Source organism: Cherax quadricarinatus, chromosome 16 (assembly GCF_038502225.1).
Source record: "Cherax quadricarinatus isolate ZL_2023a chromosome 16, ASM3850222v1, whole genome shotgun sequence".
NCBI classification, from domain to species: domain Eukaryota; kingdom Metazoa; phylum Arthropoda; class Malacostraca; order Decapoda; family Parastacidae; genus Cherax; species Cherax quadricarinatus.
The window spans coordinates 47,705,453-47,723,717 of record NC_091307.1 but is presented as its reverse complement, the minus strand read 5'-3'; the positions used below and the strand labels follow the sequence as shown (position 1 = coordinate 47,723,717).

The window sequence follows — 18,265 nt, the reverse complement described above, 5'->3', positions numbered from 1 at the left end:
TTAGATGTGTTTAATGTTGGCTGTCAGATACTCGATACAGAGTATTGACAGAGAGACAGCGTATCCAGCAATAAGGATGACGAACATTCCCTGGAAACAGCAATGAAAGTCTTTAAGAGGAAAATCAAGTCTCGATAGTGTTTGAACTAAAACATGCATATATAATCATAAAGACTATTATTTTATTAACAAAAATATACTGCCTTTGTAGCTTCCAAAAATGTATTGGTTGTAGTATATTACCCGAACATTACTCATAGCTAGTGTGGTCCTGACTGTGATCTTGGTTGGTGCGAAGTTACACACAGTGGAGTTCAGGTCTGCAGATTTAATCCACTGGAAAAACAGTCCAGCCTCCGTCATCAGCATTATTCTGTAATGACAAATTTAAAAATTATATGTTCATGCAGTTATTATCTATTTAAATATATAGAAAGTCGTCAACTTAAAAATTATATTCATCGTTGGTAAATAACTTGAACACGAAGATGTAATACTTACTAACAGAAGTAAAGTGACAAGCATCACTATATTATTGCTAGTGAATCACACCATATTTGACTACTTAATGGGAGTCAGTTTCGTATTTAAATTTTGTGGATGTACAAGGTATGTAAATATTGTAATTAAATACTGCATATATACCGGTGAATTTTTCAATACGGAATATAAATTGATCTCTAACTTATATGTGTAATCCATAGGCTCATTAACCTGGATGAGGGTACAGTAGCTTTAATTTTTTAATATGCTATTGCTTAGTTTGCTGAAAATTTTCGTTTACTCTCAGAAGTTTTTTAATAAAATTTAGTCCCTAACATATTTTTTTCAAAAATATAATTACAAGTTTTCCATCTAAAAAAGACGAATAAACTTATGGACAAAAGTTGAGTTACTTAAAACGTATGATAATAACTCTGTAGAAGAGAAATTTACATGCTAAAAATAAGACTAATGTAGCAGAATGTTGATGTTCAGTTAAACGAAGATATTCACTGAGGAATATTAATACGAGTTTTTTAGGAAGGAAGGTTCTATTTCGAAAATTGGCTGGAGTTCTATAACAATATGTTGCTAATGAAACAGAAATTATTTGATAATGAAAATAATGTGAAGTATTTAATTGTTGACTGAAATTATTCTAGACTTTTTCACTATCAATATTTGGACTAACTGACAGCTGAAAGGCTGTTTTGCAAATAACGTTATTCAAACAGTATACAGACTTAAAGTTGCGTTATTCCAGCAACATTATATATTTCACAAAGAATCACGTATTGGTCCGATATTGACTTACAGAACTTTTCAACTGTGTTGTTTACATAAGAGTTAGTCGAATTTTTAACATTAAAGTGAGAGAAATGTTTTTATTATTTTTGTGGTAGTTTTGCGCCGACAAACAGGTGGCGGAATTTCTCGCCTTTCCTAAAAAATAACTTATTTTCACTATTTTGGTATGTAGGTCCGAGATTAGGACAATCTGTAAGCTCCTCAACTCTGTTGCATAACTTGCTACAACTCCTTAAGTAAGTAGTTTCATGAAATTAGTCATGGAAGGAAATAAATGTTCACATCATGGACTGATATGTTTGTCACAAGTAAGTCAGAAATTTCATCAGAAACTAAATATAAAATAACATATTCAGATTTCTCCACTGCAATCAGACTAGAACAACATTCAGAGAAACACCTTCTTCCAGTTCAACCATCCTCTAAAAACATGTTTCTCTTGGATGATGAATAAACCTCTAACTCAGATTCTGAGTTTGAATCAGCTGCAGTCAGCAACCAGAACCCACATCCAGGGAGTACAAGTGACCTAAACGATTCTGAGGACAATTTAAGTTTATTCTAGGAATAGTCAGAGCTGTTTCGTTCGAAACTACGCTAGTGGAATTTAATGAACTCTGACACACGAAACAGTTTGGTCAAAAAGTAATAGAAAACCAAGAAACTTAGCTTCAATTTGGAGGAATGAGTATGTTCCTATTGCAATGTTAATGGATTTATCAATGCTTATGGTAAACAGCATGATCATGCAATGTTATACTTGTCTATTGATTTCAGCAAACAAATCTGAAGGCAATCATTCCTCACACCGGCAACATTCTACCAAATCTGCTTTTACCTCTCTCTATGGACAGGAAAGAACCATGTGAAACAATCCAGGAGAGATTTGGTGGAAAACATGTGGTGGCCTTAAAGTAAAAGATTTGCCACTGATAGTGAAAGATTTTTATACAAAGCACTGGTGTTTCCTGTACCTGTGGGACAGTCGAGATAAAAAGCAGCACTGTTTGGAACGTGTGTCAGCTCAATAATCATATGAGGCTGGCTAGAAGAGCGTTTAAATGAAGCCATTATTCGATCAAAGGGACATAGTTCTTCCGCCTTTACACATCACAACTTTGGACAGATACGGTGCAGGATTAACTTATATGAAGAAGTGGTTTTCCAGTGTTACTAGATAAGATAAGATTTCGTTCGGATTTTTAACCCCGGAGGGTTAGCCACCCAGGATAACCCAAGAAAGTCAGTGCGTCATCGAGGACTGTCTAACTTATTTCCATTGGGGTCCTTAATCTTCTCCCCCAGGATGCGACCCACACCAGTCGACTAACACCCAGGTACCTATTTGCTGCTAGGTGAACAGGACAACAGGTGTAAGGAAATGTGTCGAATGTTTCCACCCGCCGGGAATCGAACCCGGGCCCTCCGTGTGTGAAGCGGGAGCTTTAGCCACCAGGCCACCGGGCCACTACTAACGCAACAATGATGGTACGTATCTTCATCGGAGCTCTACTCGGACATAACTATTTGATCCTCATTTCGACGAGTTTCTGAGATGCTGAGCTGAGAGCATGAGTGACGCTCAGAAACACTTTTATAGATTTCTTGGGCAGTCATCATGGTGATGATTTTAGAAATATTACACAAAAGCTACTAACAGCATGTCATCTACTGTGATGTCGGATGTCCCCTTAAAATTAATATCTCCTATTCTCACCTTTTTACACTTAGCAATTTATATAGGAGAAAGGGGTTACTAGCCCCTTGCTTCCGGCAATTTAGTTGCCTTTTACGACACGTGTTGCTTACGGAGGAAGGATATTTTTTCATTCACACCTATGTATGTTTACTATGTAATAACTATGTCTGTTAGATAACATTTATCATCGGTTTCTTCAAAATTTAACAGCCAAAATAATCATCACAAGATTTCAAAAAACTTTGCTAAATAATCGCATGAAAGTACGCTTAAAACAATAATTTAGTTTTTTGAAATAGGAAACAATGGTATTGTAGGTTAATTTAACTAAATATACCAGTAATAATATTAAGTAATAACATGATTCTGGTTGAAATGAGTAACATCGATCTGTCGACAATCGTTGTGAATGAGTGTGAAATATTTCTCAGAATAGATAAGGAACATCCTTCTATTATCAATCTTTCAATAACTTATGATAAAACCCATTTCCAATTACTTATCTACGTCAGTCTGCTTTTTGTGTTTCTGTGAATAGTTTGACAATTTTAGAATAATTGTTAAACATTATTTGAGAGACGATGAAATTTTGATGATCGTGCTGAAAACTTTGGCTCAGAACTTCTCAATAACTTTGATGAATTCCATGACAAAATATGGAAATAGATTCATATCAAATTCCTGAAGGAAAATGGGCTCTGTTGTTCGTGAATTTCACATTCCATTTGGTAGCGCTAGAGCAAGACAGCATAAATTATTCTTGTATTTTTGATGTTCAGTGAATGTTTCAAGTATTCTATTTATATACTTCTGTTATATTTTGTAGTTTCTGATGCATAAATATACTGTAAAGTCTCATTTTTTTTTTTTTTTTTTTTTTTTTTTTTTTTTTTTTTTTTTTTTTTTTTTTTTTTTTTTTTTTTGACACAGCATAATAAGAAGAGTTTTCTCCAGGCAATGTTAAGATCGTTTCGCTTCTATTAGTTTCCATCTACAATAAAGAACAATTTTATTAAATAACGCTTGCATTTTACAAGTATGAACTAACCTTATTGATACTGAACTATTGTATTCGAACAATTAAAGTTGAAATGAATGGTTTTCTCAAATGAAACAAGTGTTTCAATGAATTAATCAACCTAATGTTTTAAATAAATGTCAGATAAGGAAAGGCCTAAAAAAATGTATAAAGTTCATTAAATTTATTCAGTTAACTTCTCTTATGCATAATCAAAAACTTCTGTTGGTCTTCATATTTTTTTCTAGGTCAGTATACTGAGGTTAACAAAATACTCCATAATTTTGATCAGCAGTTTATAGCTCAAGACAAAACAGTTGTCGCATCATACTGTCATCCTTATGATGCCTTTTATATATCATCCTGACCATTTTTCACTGTTTTTACAAGGCTACTTGCTATAAACTTTACCTTTTATTAAGAGCTGGGATGATTGGATTATCCATAGGGCCAATCATTACAAAAACAGAAGGCAAAAACATCTCTTTCGAAACGTAAAATGAACATTCACCTGAAACAAACAATTATTATATACATGTATTAAGCTGTATTTAAATTCAGCAAAATAATCTCAAAGAACTTAATATATAAGTTTTTCATAACTGGAGGTAATGACTTCCCCATTGCCATCCCATGATTTTGGGAATAGTATTTTCCCTAAAACATAAATTTGGAATCGACATCACACAGTTTAATTACTTCACTGGTAATGTTCTTTTGGAATGGCATATGGAACTTATCCATTTCATCTTTCAAATAGGGTAACAAGCCTGGTACTGGCACTAGAGTTAATAACAGAAGCATTAAAACTTACAATCGTGAAAGCAATGGAGATATTCAGATTATGCAGGTTTTCAACAAGATCGATTCTGATTTTAAAATGGGTATCCAAGACGTTACTAACTATTGGGATAATAAATGTCTGTATTTTTCTATATTTTTAAAAGATTTAGCAAGATCCACTTACTTAATCCTTTTATTTGTTTTATTATTATTATTATTATTATTATTATTATTATTATTATTATTATTATTATTATTATTATTAATATTTATATTATTATTATTATCATTATTATTATTATTATCATTATCATTATTATTATTATTATTATTATTATTATTATTATTATTATTATTATTATTATTATTATTATTATTATTATTATTATTATTTATATTATTATTATTATCATTATTATTATTATTATTATCATTATCATTATTATTATTATTATTATTATTATTATTATTATTATTATTATTATTATTATTATTAATATTTATATTATTATTATTATCATTATTATTATTATTATCATTATCATTATTATTATTATTATTATTATTATTATTATTATTATTATTATTATTATTATTATTATTAATATTAACAGACGGCCGTTTCCCACCAAGTGTGCCACAGGCCCACTTACACTCCTTCAGAGTGCAAACACTATACTTCCAATCTCCAGGACTCAAGTCCGGCCTGCCGGTTTCCCTGAATCCCTTCATAAATGTTACTTTGCTCACACTCCAACAGCATGTCAAGTCCTAAAAAAAATCTATCTCCATTTGCTCCTGTCTAACACGCTCACGCACGTTTGCTTGAAGTCCAAGCCCCTCTCATACTACACCTCCTTTACCCCCTCACACCAACCTTCCCTAGGCCGACCCCTACCCCGCCTTCCGTCCACTACAGATTTGTATACTCTCGAAGTCATTCTACTTCGTTTCAGCATCTCTATATGTCCAAACCATCTCAATAACCCCTCCTCAACCCTCTAGATAGTAGTTTTCGTAATCTCACACCTCCTAATCTCCAAACTACGGATTCTTTGCATTATATTCACACCACACATTGCCCTCAGACATGACATCTCCACTGCCTCCACCCTTCTCCTTGTTGCAACATAAATTATCCATGCTTCACACCAATACAAGAGTGTTGGTACAACTATATTCTAATACATCCCCCTCTTTGCATTAATGGATAAAGTTCTTTGTTTTCACAGACTCCTCAGTGCACCTCTAACATTTTTCTCCTCGTCAGTTCTATGATTCACCTCATCCTTCAAGACCCACCTGCTGACACGTCCACTCCTAAATATCTGAACACATTCACCTCCTCCATACTCTCTCCCTCCAATCTGATATCTAATCTTCCGTTTCCTAATTTTTTTTTGTTATCCTGAGCACCTTACTCTTTAAAATATTCACTTGTAACTTGTTATATATATATATATATATATATATATATATATATATATATATATATATATATATATATATATATATATATATATATATGTATATATATATATATATATATATATATATATATATATATATTTATATATATATGTATATTTATATAAATATTTGTTTTTTATTATCACACTGGCCGATTCCCACCAAGGCAGGGTGGCCCGAAAAAGAAAAACTTTCACCATCATTCACTCCATCACTGTCTTGCCAGAAGGGTGCTTTACACTACAGTTTTTAAAATGCAACATTAACACCCCTCCTTCAGAGTGCAGGCACTGTACTTCCCATCTCCAGGACTCAAGTCCGGCCTGCCGGTTTCATTGAACCCCTTCATAAATGTTACTTTGCTCACACTCCAACAGCACGTCAAGTATTAAAAACCAGTTGTCTCCATTCACTCCAATCAAACACGCTCACGCATGCCTGCTGGAAGTCCAAGCCCCTCCCACACAAAACCTCCTTTACCCCCTCCCTCCAACCTTTTCTAGGCCAACCCCTACCCCGCCTTCCTTCCACTACAGACTGATACACTCTTGAAGTCACTCTGTTTCGCTCCATTCTCTCTACATGTCCGAACCACCTCAACAAGCCTTCCTCAGCCCTCCGGACAACAGTTTTGGTAATCCCGCACCTCCTCCTAACTTCCAAACTACGAATTCTCTGCATTATATTCACACCTCACATTGCCCTCAGACATGACATCTCCACTGCCTCCAGCCTTCTCATTGCAACATTCATCACCCATGCTTCACACCCATATAAGAGCGTTGGTAAAACATACATTCCCCTCTTTGCCTCCAGGGACAAAGTTCTTTGTCTCCACAGACTCCTAAGTGCACCACTCACCCTTTTCCCCTCATCAATTCTATGATTCACTTCATCTTTCATAGACCCATCCGCTGGCACGTCCACTCCCAAATATCTGAATACATTCACCTCCTCCATACTCTCTCCCTGCAATCTGATATCCAATCTTTCATCACCTAATCTTTTTGTTATCCTCATAACCTTACTCTTTCCTGTATTCACTTTTAATTTTCTTCTTTCGCACACCCTACCAAATTCATCCACCAATCTCTACAACTTCTCTTCAGAGTCTCCCAAGAGCACAGTGTCATCAGCAAAGAGCAACTGTGACAACTCCCGCTTTATGTTTGATTCTTTATCTTTTAACTCCACGCCTCTAGCCAAGACCCTCGCATTTACTTCTCTTACAACCACATCTATAAATATATTAAACAACCACGGTGACATCACACATCCTTGACTAAGACCTACTTTAACTGGGATATAATCTCCCTCTTTCCTACATACTCTAACTTGAGCCTCACTATCCTCGTAAAAACTCTTCACTGCTTTCAGTAACCTACCTCCTACACCATACACCTGCAACATCTGCCACATTGCCCCCATATCCACCCTGTCATACGCCTTTTCCAAATCCATAAATGCCACAAAGACCTCTTTAACCTTATCTAAATACTGTTCACTTATATGTTTCACTGTAAACACCTGGTCCACACACCCCCTACCTTTCCTAAAGCCTCCTTGTTCATCTGCTATCCTATTCTCCGGCTTACTCTTAATTCTTTCAATAATAACTCTAGCATACAGTTTACCAGGTATACTCAACAGACTTATCCCCCTTTAATTTTTGCACTCTCTTTTGTCCCCTTTGCCTTTATACAAAGGAACTATGCATGCTCTCTGCCAATCCCTAGGTACCTTACCCTCTTCCATACATTTATTAAATAATTGCACCAACCACTCCAAAACTATATCCCCACCTGCTTTTAACATTTCTATCTTTATCCCATCAATCCCGGCTGCCTTACCCCCTTTCATTTTACCTACTGCCTCACGAACTTCCCCCACACTCACAACTGGCTCTTCCTCACTCCTACAAGATGTTATTCCTCCTTGCCCTATACACGAAATCACAGCTTCCCTATCTTCGTCAACATTTAACAATTCCTCAAAATATTCCCTCCATCTTCCCAATACCTCTAACTCTCCATTTAATAACTCTCCTCTCCTATTTTTAACTGGTGTGAATATAATGCAGAGAATTCGTAGTTTGGAAGTTAGGAGGAGGTGGGGGATTACCAAAACTGTTGTCCAGAGGGCTGAGGAAGGGTTGTTGAGGTGGTTCGGGCATGTAGAGAGAATGGAGCGAAACAGAATGACTTGAAGAGTGTATCAGTCTGTAGTGGAAGGAAGGCGGGGTAGGGGTCGGCCTAGGAAAGGTTGGAGGGAGGGGGTAAAGGAGGTTTTGTGTGCGAGGGGCTTGGACTTCCAGCAGGCATGCGTGAGCGTGTTTGATAGGAGTGAATGGAGACAAATGGTTTTTAATACTTGACGTGCTGTTGGAGTGTGAGCAAAGTAACATTTATGAAGGGATTCAGGGAAACCGGCAGGCCGGACTTGAGTCCTGGAGATGGGAAGTACAGTGCCTGCACTCTGAAGGAGGGGTGTTAATGTTGCATTTTAAAAACTGTAGTGTAAAGCACCCTTCTGGCAAGACAGTGATTGAGTGAATGATGGTGAAAGTTTTTCTTTTTCGGGCCACCCTGCCTTGGTGGGAATCGGCCAGTGTGATAATAATAATAATAATATATATATATATGTATATATGTATATATATGTATATATATGTATATATATATATATATATGCATATGTATATATATGTATATATATATATGTATATGTATATATATATATATATATATATATGTATATATATATATATATATATATATATATCTATATATATCTATATATATATATATATATATATATATATATATATATATATATATATATATATATATATATTTATGCATAAATATATATATATATATATATATATATATATATATATATATATATATATATATATATATATATATATATATATATATATATATATATATATAGTTATATATATATATATATATATATATATATATATATATATATATATATATATATATATATATATATATATATATATATATATATATATGTACATATATATATATATATATATATATATATATATATATATATATATATATATATATATATATATATATATATATATATATATATATATATATATATATATATATATATGTCGTGCCGAATATGTAAAACTGGTCAATTAGCAACAACTCATTTAAAATTAAGCCCTTTCTGAAATTTTCTCTTATACGTTTAAAGATATATTTTTTCATTAATGTTAATGTAAAAAATTTGAATTTTGTACCAAAATAATCATAGAAAACTTACCTAACCTTATTATAACAAGAACAATTTATTTTAGCCTAACCCAACTCAATATATTTTAAATACGTTTACAATAATTTAGTACTAAACAAACACAATCAAATAGATTTTTTTCGTTAGGTTCAGAATGATTTTTGCGAAATTATTGCATACACAAACTTTCACTTGTCCTATATGGCAAGCTGAGCGTTGCTATTTAAACCAAGTTCGCAAGTTCTGCCTATTCGGCACGACATATATATATATATATATATATATATATATATATATATATATATATATATATATATATATATATATATATATATATATATATATATATATATATATATATATATGTTGGTAGACAGCAACCACCCATGGAAGTACTACCGTCCTGCCAGATGACTGTGAAACAGAAACCTGAAACTGTTTTGCATGATGGTAGGATGAATGTATTCAGATATTTGGGAGTGGACGTGTCAGGTAATGGGTCTATGAAAGATGAGGTGAATCATAGAATTGATGAGGGAAAAGGGTGAGTGGTGCACTTAGGAGTCTGTGGAGACAAAGAACTTTGTCCTTGGAGGCAAAGAGGGGAATGTATGAGAGTATAGTTTTACCAACGCTCTTATATGGGTGTGAAGCATGGGTGATGAATGTTGCAGCGAGGAGAAGGCTGGATGCAGTGGAGATGTCATGTCTGAGAGCAATGTGTGGTGTGAATATAATGCAGAGAATTCGTAGTTTGGAAGTTAGGAGGAGGTGCGGGATTACCAAAACTGTTGTCCAGAGGGCTGAGGAAGGGTTGTTGAGGTGGTTCGGACATGTGGAGAGAATGGAGCGAAACAGAATAACTTCAAGAGTGTATCAGTCTGTAGTGGAAGGAAGGCGGGGTAGGGGTCGGCCTAGGAAAGGTTGGAGGGAGGGGGTAAAGGAGGTTTTGTGTGCGAGGGGCTTGGACTTCCAGCAGGCATGCGTGAGCGTGTTTGGTAGGAGTGAATGGAGACAAATGGTTTTTAATACTTGACGTGCTGTTGGAGTGTGAGCAAAGTAACATTTATTAAGGGGTTCAGGGAAACCGGCAGACCGGACTTGAGTCCTGGAGATGGGAAGTACAGTGCCTGCACTCTGAAGGAGGGGTGTTAATGTTGCATTTTAAAAACTGTAGTGTAAAGCACCCATCTGGCAAGACAGTGATGGAGTGAATGATGGTGAAAGTTTTTCTTTTTCAGGCCACCCTGCCTTGGTGGGAATCGGCCAGTGTGATAATTAAATATATATATATATATATATATATATATATATATATATATATATATATATATATATATATATATATATATTTTTTATTATATATTATCACACCGGCCGATTCCCACATATATATATATATATATATATATATATATATATATATATATATATATATATATATATATATATATATATATATATATATATATACATATATATATATATAATTATATATATATATATATATATATATATATATATATATATATATGTATATATATATATATATATATATATATATATATATATATATATATATATATGTATATATATATTATTTTTTTTTTATTTTTTTATCACACCGGCCGATTCCCACCAAGGCAGGGTGGCCCGAAAAAGAAAAACTTTCACCATCATTCACTCCATCACTGTCTTGCCAGAAGGGTGCTTTACACTACAGTTTTTAAACTGCAACATTAACACCCCTCCTTCAGAGTGCAGGCACTGTACTTCCCATCTCCAGGACTCAAGTCCGGCCTGCCGGTTTCCCTGAATCCCTTCATAAATGTTACTTTGCTCACACTCCAACAGCACGTCAAGTATTAAAAACCATTTGTCTCCATTCACTCCTATCAAACACGCTCACGCATGCCTGCTGGAAGTCCAAGCCCCTCGCACACAAAACCTCCTTTACCCCCTCCCTCCAACCCTTCCTAGGCCGACCCCTACCCCGCCTTCCTTCCACTACAGACTGATACACTCTTGAAGTCATTCTGTTTCGCTCCATTCTCTCTACATGTCCGAACCACCTCAACAACCCTTCCTCAGCCCTCTGGACAACAGTTTTGGTAATCCCGCACCTCCTCCTAACTTCCAAACTACGAATTCTCTGCATTATATTCACACCACACATTGCCCTCAGACATGACATCTCCACTGCCTCCAGCCTTCTCCTCGCTGCAACATTCATCACCCACGCTTCACACCCATATAAGAGCGTTGGTAAAACTATACTCTCATACATTCCCCTCTTTGCCTCCAAGGACAAAGTTCTTTGTCTCCACAGACTCCTAAGTGCACCACTCACTCTTTTTCCCTCATCAATTCTATGATTCACCTCATCTTTCATAGACCCATCCGCTGACACGTCCACTCCCAAATATCTGAATACGTTCACCTCCTCCATACTCTCTCCCTCCAATCTGATATTCAATCTTTCATCACCTAATCTTTTTGTTATCCTCATAACCTTACTCTTTCCTGTATTCACCTTTAATTTTCTTCTTTTGCACACCCTACCAAATTCATCCACCAATCTCTGCAACTTCTCTTCAGAATCTCCCAAGAGCACAGTGTCATCAGCAAAGAGCAGCTGTGACAACTCCCACTTTGTGTGTGATTCTTTATCTTTTAACTCCACGCCTCTTGCCAAGACCCTCGCATTTACTTCTCTTACAACCCCATCTATAAATATATTAAACAACCACGGTGACATCACACATCCTTGTCTAAGGCCTACTTTTACTGGGAAAAAATTCCCCTCTTTCCTACATACTCTAACTTGAGCCTCACTATCCTCGTAAAAACTCTTCACTGCTTTCAGTAACCTACCTCCTACACCATACACTTGCAACATCTGCCACATTGCCCCCCTATCCACCCTGTCATACGCCTTTTCCAAATCCATAAATGCCACAAAGACCTCTTTACCCTTATCTAAATACTGTTCACTTATATGTTTCACTGTAAACACCTGGTCCACACACCCCCTACCTTTCCTAAAGCCTCCTTGTTCATCTGCTATCCTATTCTCCGTCTTACTCTTAATTCTTTCAATTATAACTCTACCATACACTTTACCAGGTACACTCAACAGACTTATCCCCCTATAATTTTTGCACTCTCTTTTATCCCCTTTGCCTTTATACAAAGGAACTATGCATGCTCTCTGCCAATCCCTAGGTACCTTACCCTCTTCCATACATTTATTAAATAATTGCACCAACCACTCCAAAACTATATCCCCACCTGCTTTTAACATTTCTATCTTTATCCCATCAATCCCGGCTGCCTTACCCCCTTTCATTTTACCTACTGCCTCACGAACTTCCCCCACACTCACAACTGACTCTTCCTCACTCCTACAAGATGTTATTCCTCCTTGCCCTATACACGAAATCACAGCTTCCCTATCTTCATCAACATTTAACAATTCCTCAAAATATTCCTTCCATCTTCCCAATACCTCTAACTCTCCATTTAATAACTCTCCTCTCCTATTTTTAACTGACAAATCCATTTGTTCTCTAGGCTTTCTTAACTTGTTAATCTCACTCCAAAACTTTTTCTTATTTTCAACAAAATTTGTTGATAACATCTCACCCACTCTCTCATTTGCTCTCTTTTTACATTGCTTCACCACTCTCTTAACTTCTCTCTTTTTCTCCATATACTCTTCCCTCCTTGCATCACTTCTACTTTGTAAAAACTTCTCATATGCTAACTTTTTCTCCCTTACTACTCTCTTTACATCATCATTCCACCAATCGCTCCTCTTCCCTCCTGCACCCACTTTCCTGTAACCACAAACTTCTGCTGAACACTCTAACACTACATTTTTAAACCTACCCCATACCTCTTCGACCCCATTGCCTATGCTCTCATTAGCCCATCTATCCTCCAATAGCTGTTTATATCTTACCCTAACTGCCTCCTCTTTTAGTTTATAAACCTTTACCTCTCTTTTCCCTGATGCTTCTATTCTCCTTGTATCCCATCTACCTTTTACTCTCAGTGTAGCTACAACTAGAAAGTGATCTGATATATCTGTGGCCCCTCTATAAACATGTACATCCTGAAGTCTACTCAACAGTCTTTTATCTACCAATACATAATCCAACAAACTACTGTCATTTCGCCCTACATCATATCGTGTATACTTATTTATCCTCTTTTTCTTAAAATATGTATTACCTATAACTAAACCCCTTTCTATACAAAGTTCAATCAAAGGGCTCCCATTATCATTTACACCTGGCACCCCAAACTTACCTACCACACCCTCTCTAAAAGTTTCTCCTACTTTAGCATTCAAGTCCCCTACCACAATTACTCTCTCACTTGGTTCAAAGGCTCCTATACATTCACTTAACATCTCCCAAAATCTCTCTCTCTCCTCTGCATTCCTCTCTTCTCCAGGTGCATACACGCTTATTATGACCCACTTCTCGCATCCAACCTTTACTTTAATCCACATAATTCTTGAATTTACACATTCATATTCTCTTTTCTCCTTCCATAACTGATCATTTAACATTACTGCTACCCCTTCCTTTGCTCTAACTCTCTCAGATACTCCAGATTTAATCCCATTTATTTCCCCCCACTGAAACTCTCCTACCCCCTTCAGCTTTGTTTCGCTTAGGGCCAGGACATCCAACTTCTTTTCATTCATAACATCAGCAATCATCTGTTTCTTGTCATCCGCACTACATCCACGCACATTTAAGCAACCCAGTTTTATAAAGTTTTTCTTCTTCTCTTTTTTAGTAATTGTATACAGGAGAAGGGGTTACTAGCCCATTGCTCCCGGCATTTTAGTCGCCTCATACGACACGCATGGCTTACGGAGGAAAGATTCTTTTCCACTTCCCCATGGACAATAGAAGAAATAAAAAGAACAAGAGCTATTTAGAAAAAGGAGAAAAACCTAGATGTATGTATATATATATATATGCATGTGCGTGTCTATGAAGTGTGACCAAAGTGTAAGTAGGAGTAGCAAGATATCCCTGTTATCTTAGCGTGTTTATGAGACAGAAAAAGAAACCAGCAATCCTACCATCATGCAAAACAGTTACAGGTTTTTGTTTCACAGTCATCTGGCAGGACGGTAGTACTTCCCTGTGTGGTTGCTGTCTACCAACCTACTACCTATATATATATATATATATATATATATATATATGTGTGTGTGTGTGTGTGTGTGTGTGTGTGTGTGTGTGTACACACACACACAGAGTGAAAGAGAGAAAAACAATGAATAAATTACCTGTTCTCCTAAAGTGCTGAGAAGTCAATGCCTTCATGGCACTGTCAACCTGTATTAGGACGTGGTCACCCTGCTTCACCAAAGAGTCCATAAGTTCTGGGTACTGAGCTTGTGTTCTCCATATAAGGCGACCATTCCTCTCCGCGTCGGCCATTTCACGATATATGCCTGATTTAGCTGACTGAAAAACTATAATCTAATCAGACACTTGACTTACTACTTAATGTCAAGAATTATATTTGTTTTATTAAAGGTTTACGAAAATAATTGAACAAGAGATTTTTAATCACCTGCAATAGTTCTTCAAAACCGGAGCCTACCATCCATATCATTGTAACAGAAGGGTCATCCAACACCTGTTGCCGGGACTGATAAGGCTGTGCTATGTGTCTCACTGTCAGGAGGGCCATAAGGTTGCCTGAGTAGCTCCGTGTTATCACTAGCGTTCCCATCATCCACACCACCAACAATATACGTTCCCACCACCAGTACACCGGTACAGACAAATCTGTAGCATTTACCGGAAATGATCTATGTTAATATGAGTGTATCCTCATTATCATCACATCCAGTTCCCTCTTCCATAAATACACACTAACCTTGCTGCAATAATATTCGTAGGTAGTCGAATATGACCTGTAACCAAATGCCTTGAACAATGTACTTGTATGAGAACCACAAGTTCATGAGAAATATTGCGGTCGCAAGCACCACCATCACAGCCAGGATGGCCGCCCACACCAGCGGCGCCAGAGGGAATATGAAACCCCAGGGGTCCTCCTCAGGAACACCTCGAGCAGCCAGGATCCTCCAGTAGTCTAGAAATACTGAGGCAGTGAAGTCCACTACTTCAGCTCGATCTTGACGTATCATGAATGGGCCAACAGCAATGGCAGCTTCCTGCATAAAAAAAATCCTATACATAGCTACAATAATATAACTCCGTGCACCGTTTTTAACTATAAATTTTGTATGCAGCTTAAGTTATAACGAAAGTCTATTACTTTAAAGATTTAGTTTTTAAGTTTTCTTATTTAAGGCTCTAATATTGAAAAAGAATCATTAAGAACACAAGTGCACGTACATCGATAATTCTTTATTCCCTAAATTAAAAATTCAGTTGTTGTAATCCCCTAAAGCTAGTTGCAATCACCATGCTGCAGTCCCTGATTGCAGTCACATAACCTCATTGTACTTGTAAATGTACAATACTTTTACGCAGCTGAACTTAAAGGGCTTACTACTATTGGTTATATATTACATTATAACGACGGGCAGGACAGCTCCCCATGGCGGGCAAAAACGTACAGGAAAGGTGTGGAGAAGCAGCGTGTAGCGTCACCAAATCTTCACAAACCTTGGTGACATAATGAGCAATTATGCCATTTTATATGTCATTGGTTAAGGTCATATGGCATTCCTGTCAAGTTTCAAGAATAAAGATTTAATTAAGGTTATTTCAAAGGCAGAACTGTTTCGTAAAAATATCTGAGAGGCTGCCCACTATGATGGGTGATTGCAAGAATTGACAAGGCTGAAGACAGTATCATGAAAACAATTGGAGAGGATGACATGACCTAATTCATAAATTTTCTGAGAATAAGGGGGTTTTGCAAAAGGAAAAAAAAGCCCAGTTAAAGTGATTTTCAAGGAAGAATCGGTTTGAAACAGGATCCTGCAGGAGAAGGCACAACTTAGGGGCATACTGACGTACCAGAGGGTGTTCCTCATCCGCAACGGAACATAATGAGAGAGGCAGGCAAAAACTAAAAGAGAGGGTGCAAAAGTGCAAAGAGGAAAGAGAGGCAAAGACGAAGATGAGCAGGAGAACCCAGACACAGGAGGAAGAGCAAATACAGCCTCCCTCAGAATCATCTACAGAAGGACCTCAACCACGACATCCCTAATGCAACCAAGCAATCTAACCCTAAACCCACACACTGTACCCATTGCCTCTTTCCCCCCCCCATCACACACTCCACCCCCACAGATTCCCCCCATAGTCCTACACCAGGCCTCCAGCTCCCCCAACCCCAACGATCTCTCCAGATCACAGTTTTTGTAAACAAGTTGAGGGTTTCGTATATAAATACGGAAAGAATAACAAATAAATATGATTGACATGACAGAATAGAGGAGACGACCCCAGACATCATAGCACTTACAGAATCAAAACTAACTGGGATAATAGCAAATGCGATCTTCCCAGCCAGATATCAGATCCTGAGGAAAGATAGAGGGAGCAGAGGGTGAGGAGGATTTGCACTGCTCATTAAAAACCAATGGGATTTGAGAAAGTGGAACTAATGGACGAAATAGGCGAAAGGGACTATATAGTAGGTACAGTTCAGTCTGCAGGACATAAGGTAGTCATTGCAATGATATACAATCTACCACAAAACTGCAGGAGGCCAAGAAAAGAATTTGAAGAGAGCAATAGAGAAATGCTGGATACACTAGCTGAGGTGGCCAGAAGAGCTTACACGGGTAGAGCAAATATACTAGGCATGGTTATTTCAATAACAAGGAGAATGGAGAAACCTGCAGCCACATGGGGGTCTTGAAACATGAAGAGCTAAGTTGATGGATGTGATACTGGAAAACCTTATGCATCAATATGTTAGAGACACTACCAGAGAGAGAGGAGGACAAACCAGCAAGACTGGACCTTATATTCATCCTGAGTAGTTCTGACATCAAGGATATTACTTATGAAAGGCCCATGAAGCCAGTGATCATGATCATGTATAGTTACAAGTGAAAAGGGTAACAGTAGTAGGATGGGAGAAGCGGGAGTACAAAAGGGACGACTACACAGGCATGAAGAACTTCCTGCAGGAGGTTCAATGGGAATGGAAATTGGCAGGAAAATCAGTAAACGATATGATGGACTATGTGACAACAATATGCAAGGAGGCAGATGAAAGGTTAGTTCCCAAGGGCAATAGAAATAATGGGAAGACCAAAACGAGCCCTTGGTTTACCCAGAGATGTAGGGAGGCAATAACTAAGTGCGCCAGAGAATGGAAAACGTAAAGAAGACAAAGGACCCAGGAAAATAAAGAGATTCGTCAAAGAGCCAGAAACGGGTATGCACAGACAAGGAGGGAGGCCAAGCGACAGTACGAAAACGACATAGCATCAACAGTCATGTCTGACCCGTAGCTGTTGTACAGTCACATTAGGAGGAAGACAACAGTCAATGACCAGCTAATTAGGCTTAGGAAGAAAGGTGGGAAGCTCACATAAAACGACCACAAAGTATATGAGGAGCTCAACGTGAGATTTAAAGAAGTGTATTTACAGTGGAGACAGAAAGGTCTCCGGGAAGTCAGAAGAGGAGGGTAAACGAACAAGGGATATACCAACAAGTGCTGGGCGAGATACACACAACCGAGAAGGTGCAGAAGCT

The 18,265-nt window shown here is 36.9% G+C and overlaps 1 protein-coding gene across 1 annotated transcript in view; it reads right to left on the bottom strand.

The window, feature by feature from the left end:
* The window catches only part of LOC138852789 (glutamate receptor-like), a 40,443-nt gene continuing 22,178 nt past the window's right edge, over positions 1 to 18,265 (bottom strand). Inside the window, exons 8-13 of the mRNA XM_070085668.1 lie at positions 15,453 to 15,753; positions 15,144 to 15,361; positions 14,854 to 15,034; positions 4,419 to 4,518; positions 244 to 373; positions 1 to 90 (exon numbers count right to left, since the gene is read on the bottom strand). Of these exons, the coding sequence (XP_069941769.1) occupies positions 1 to 90; positions 244 to 373; positions 4,419 to 4,518; positions 14,854 to 15,034; positions 15,144 to 15,361; positions 15,453 to 15,753 (1,020 nt within the window). The remainder of the gene's footprint in view (positions 91 to 243; positions 374 to 4,418; positions 4,519 to 14,853; positions 15,035 to 15,143; positions 15,362 to 15,452; positions 15,754 to 18,265) is intronic.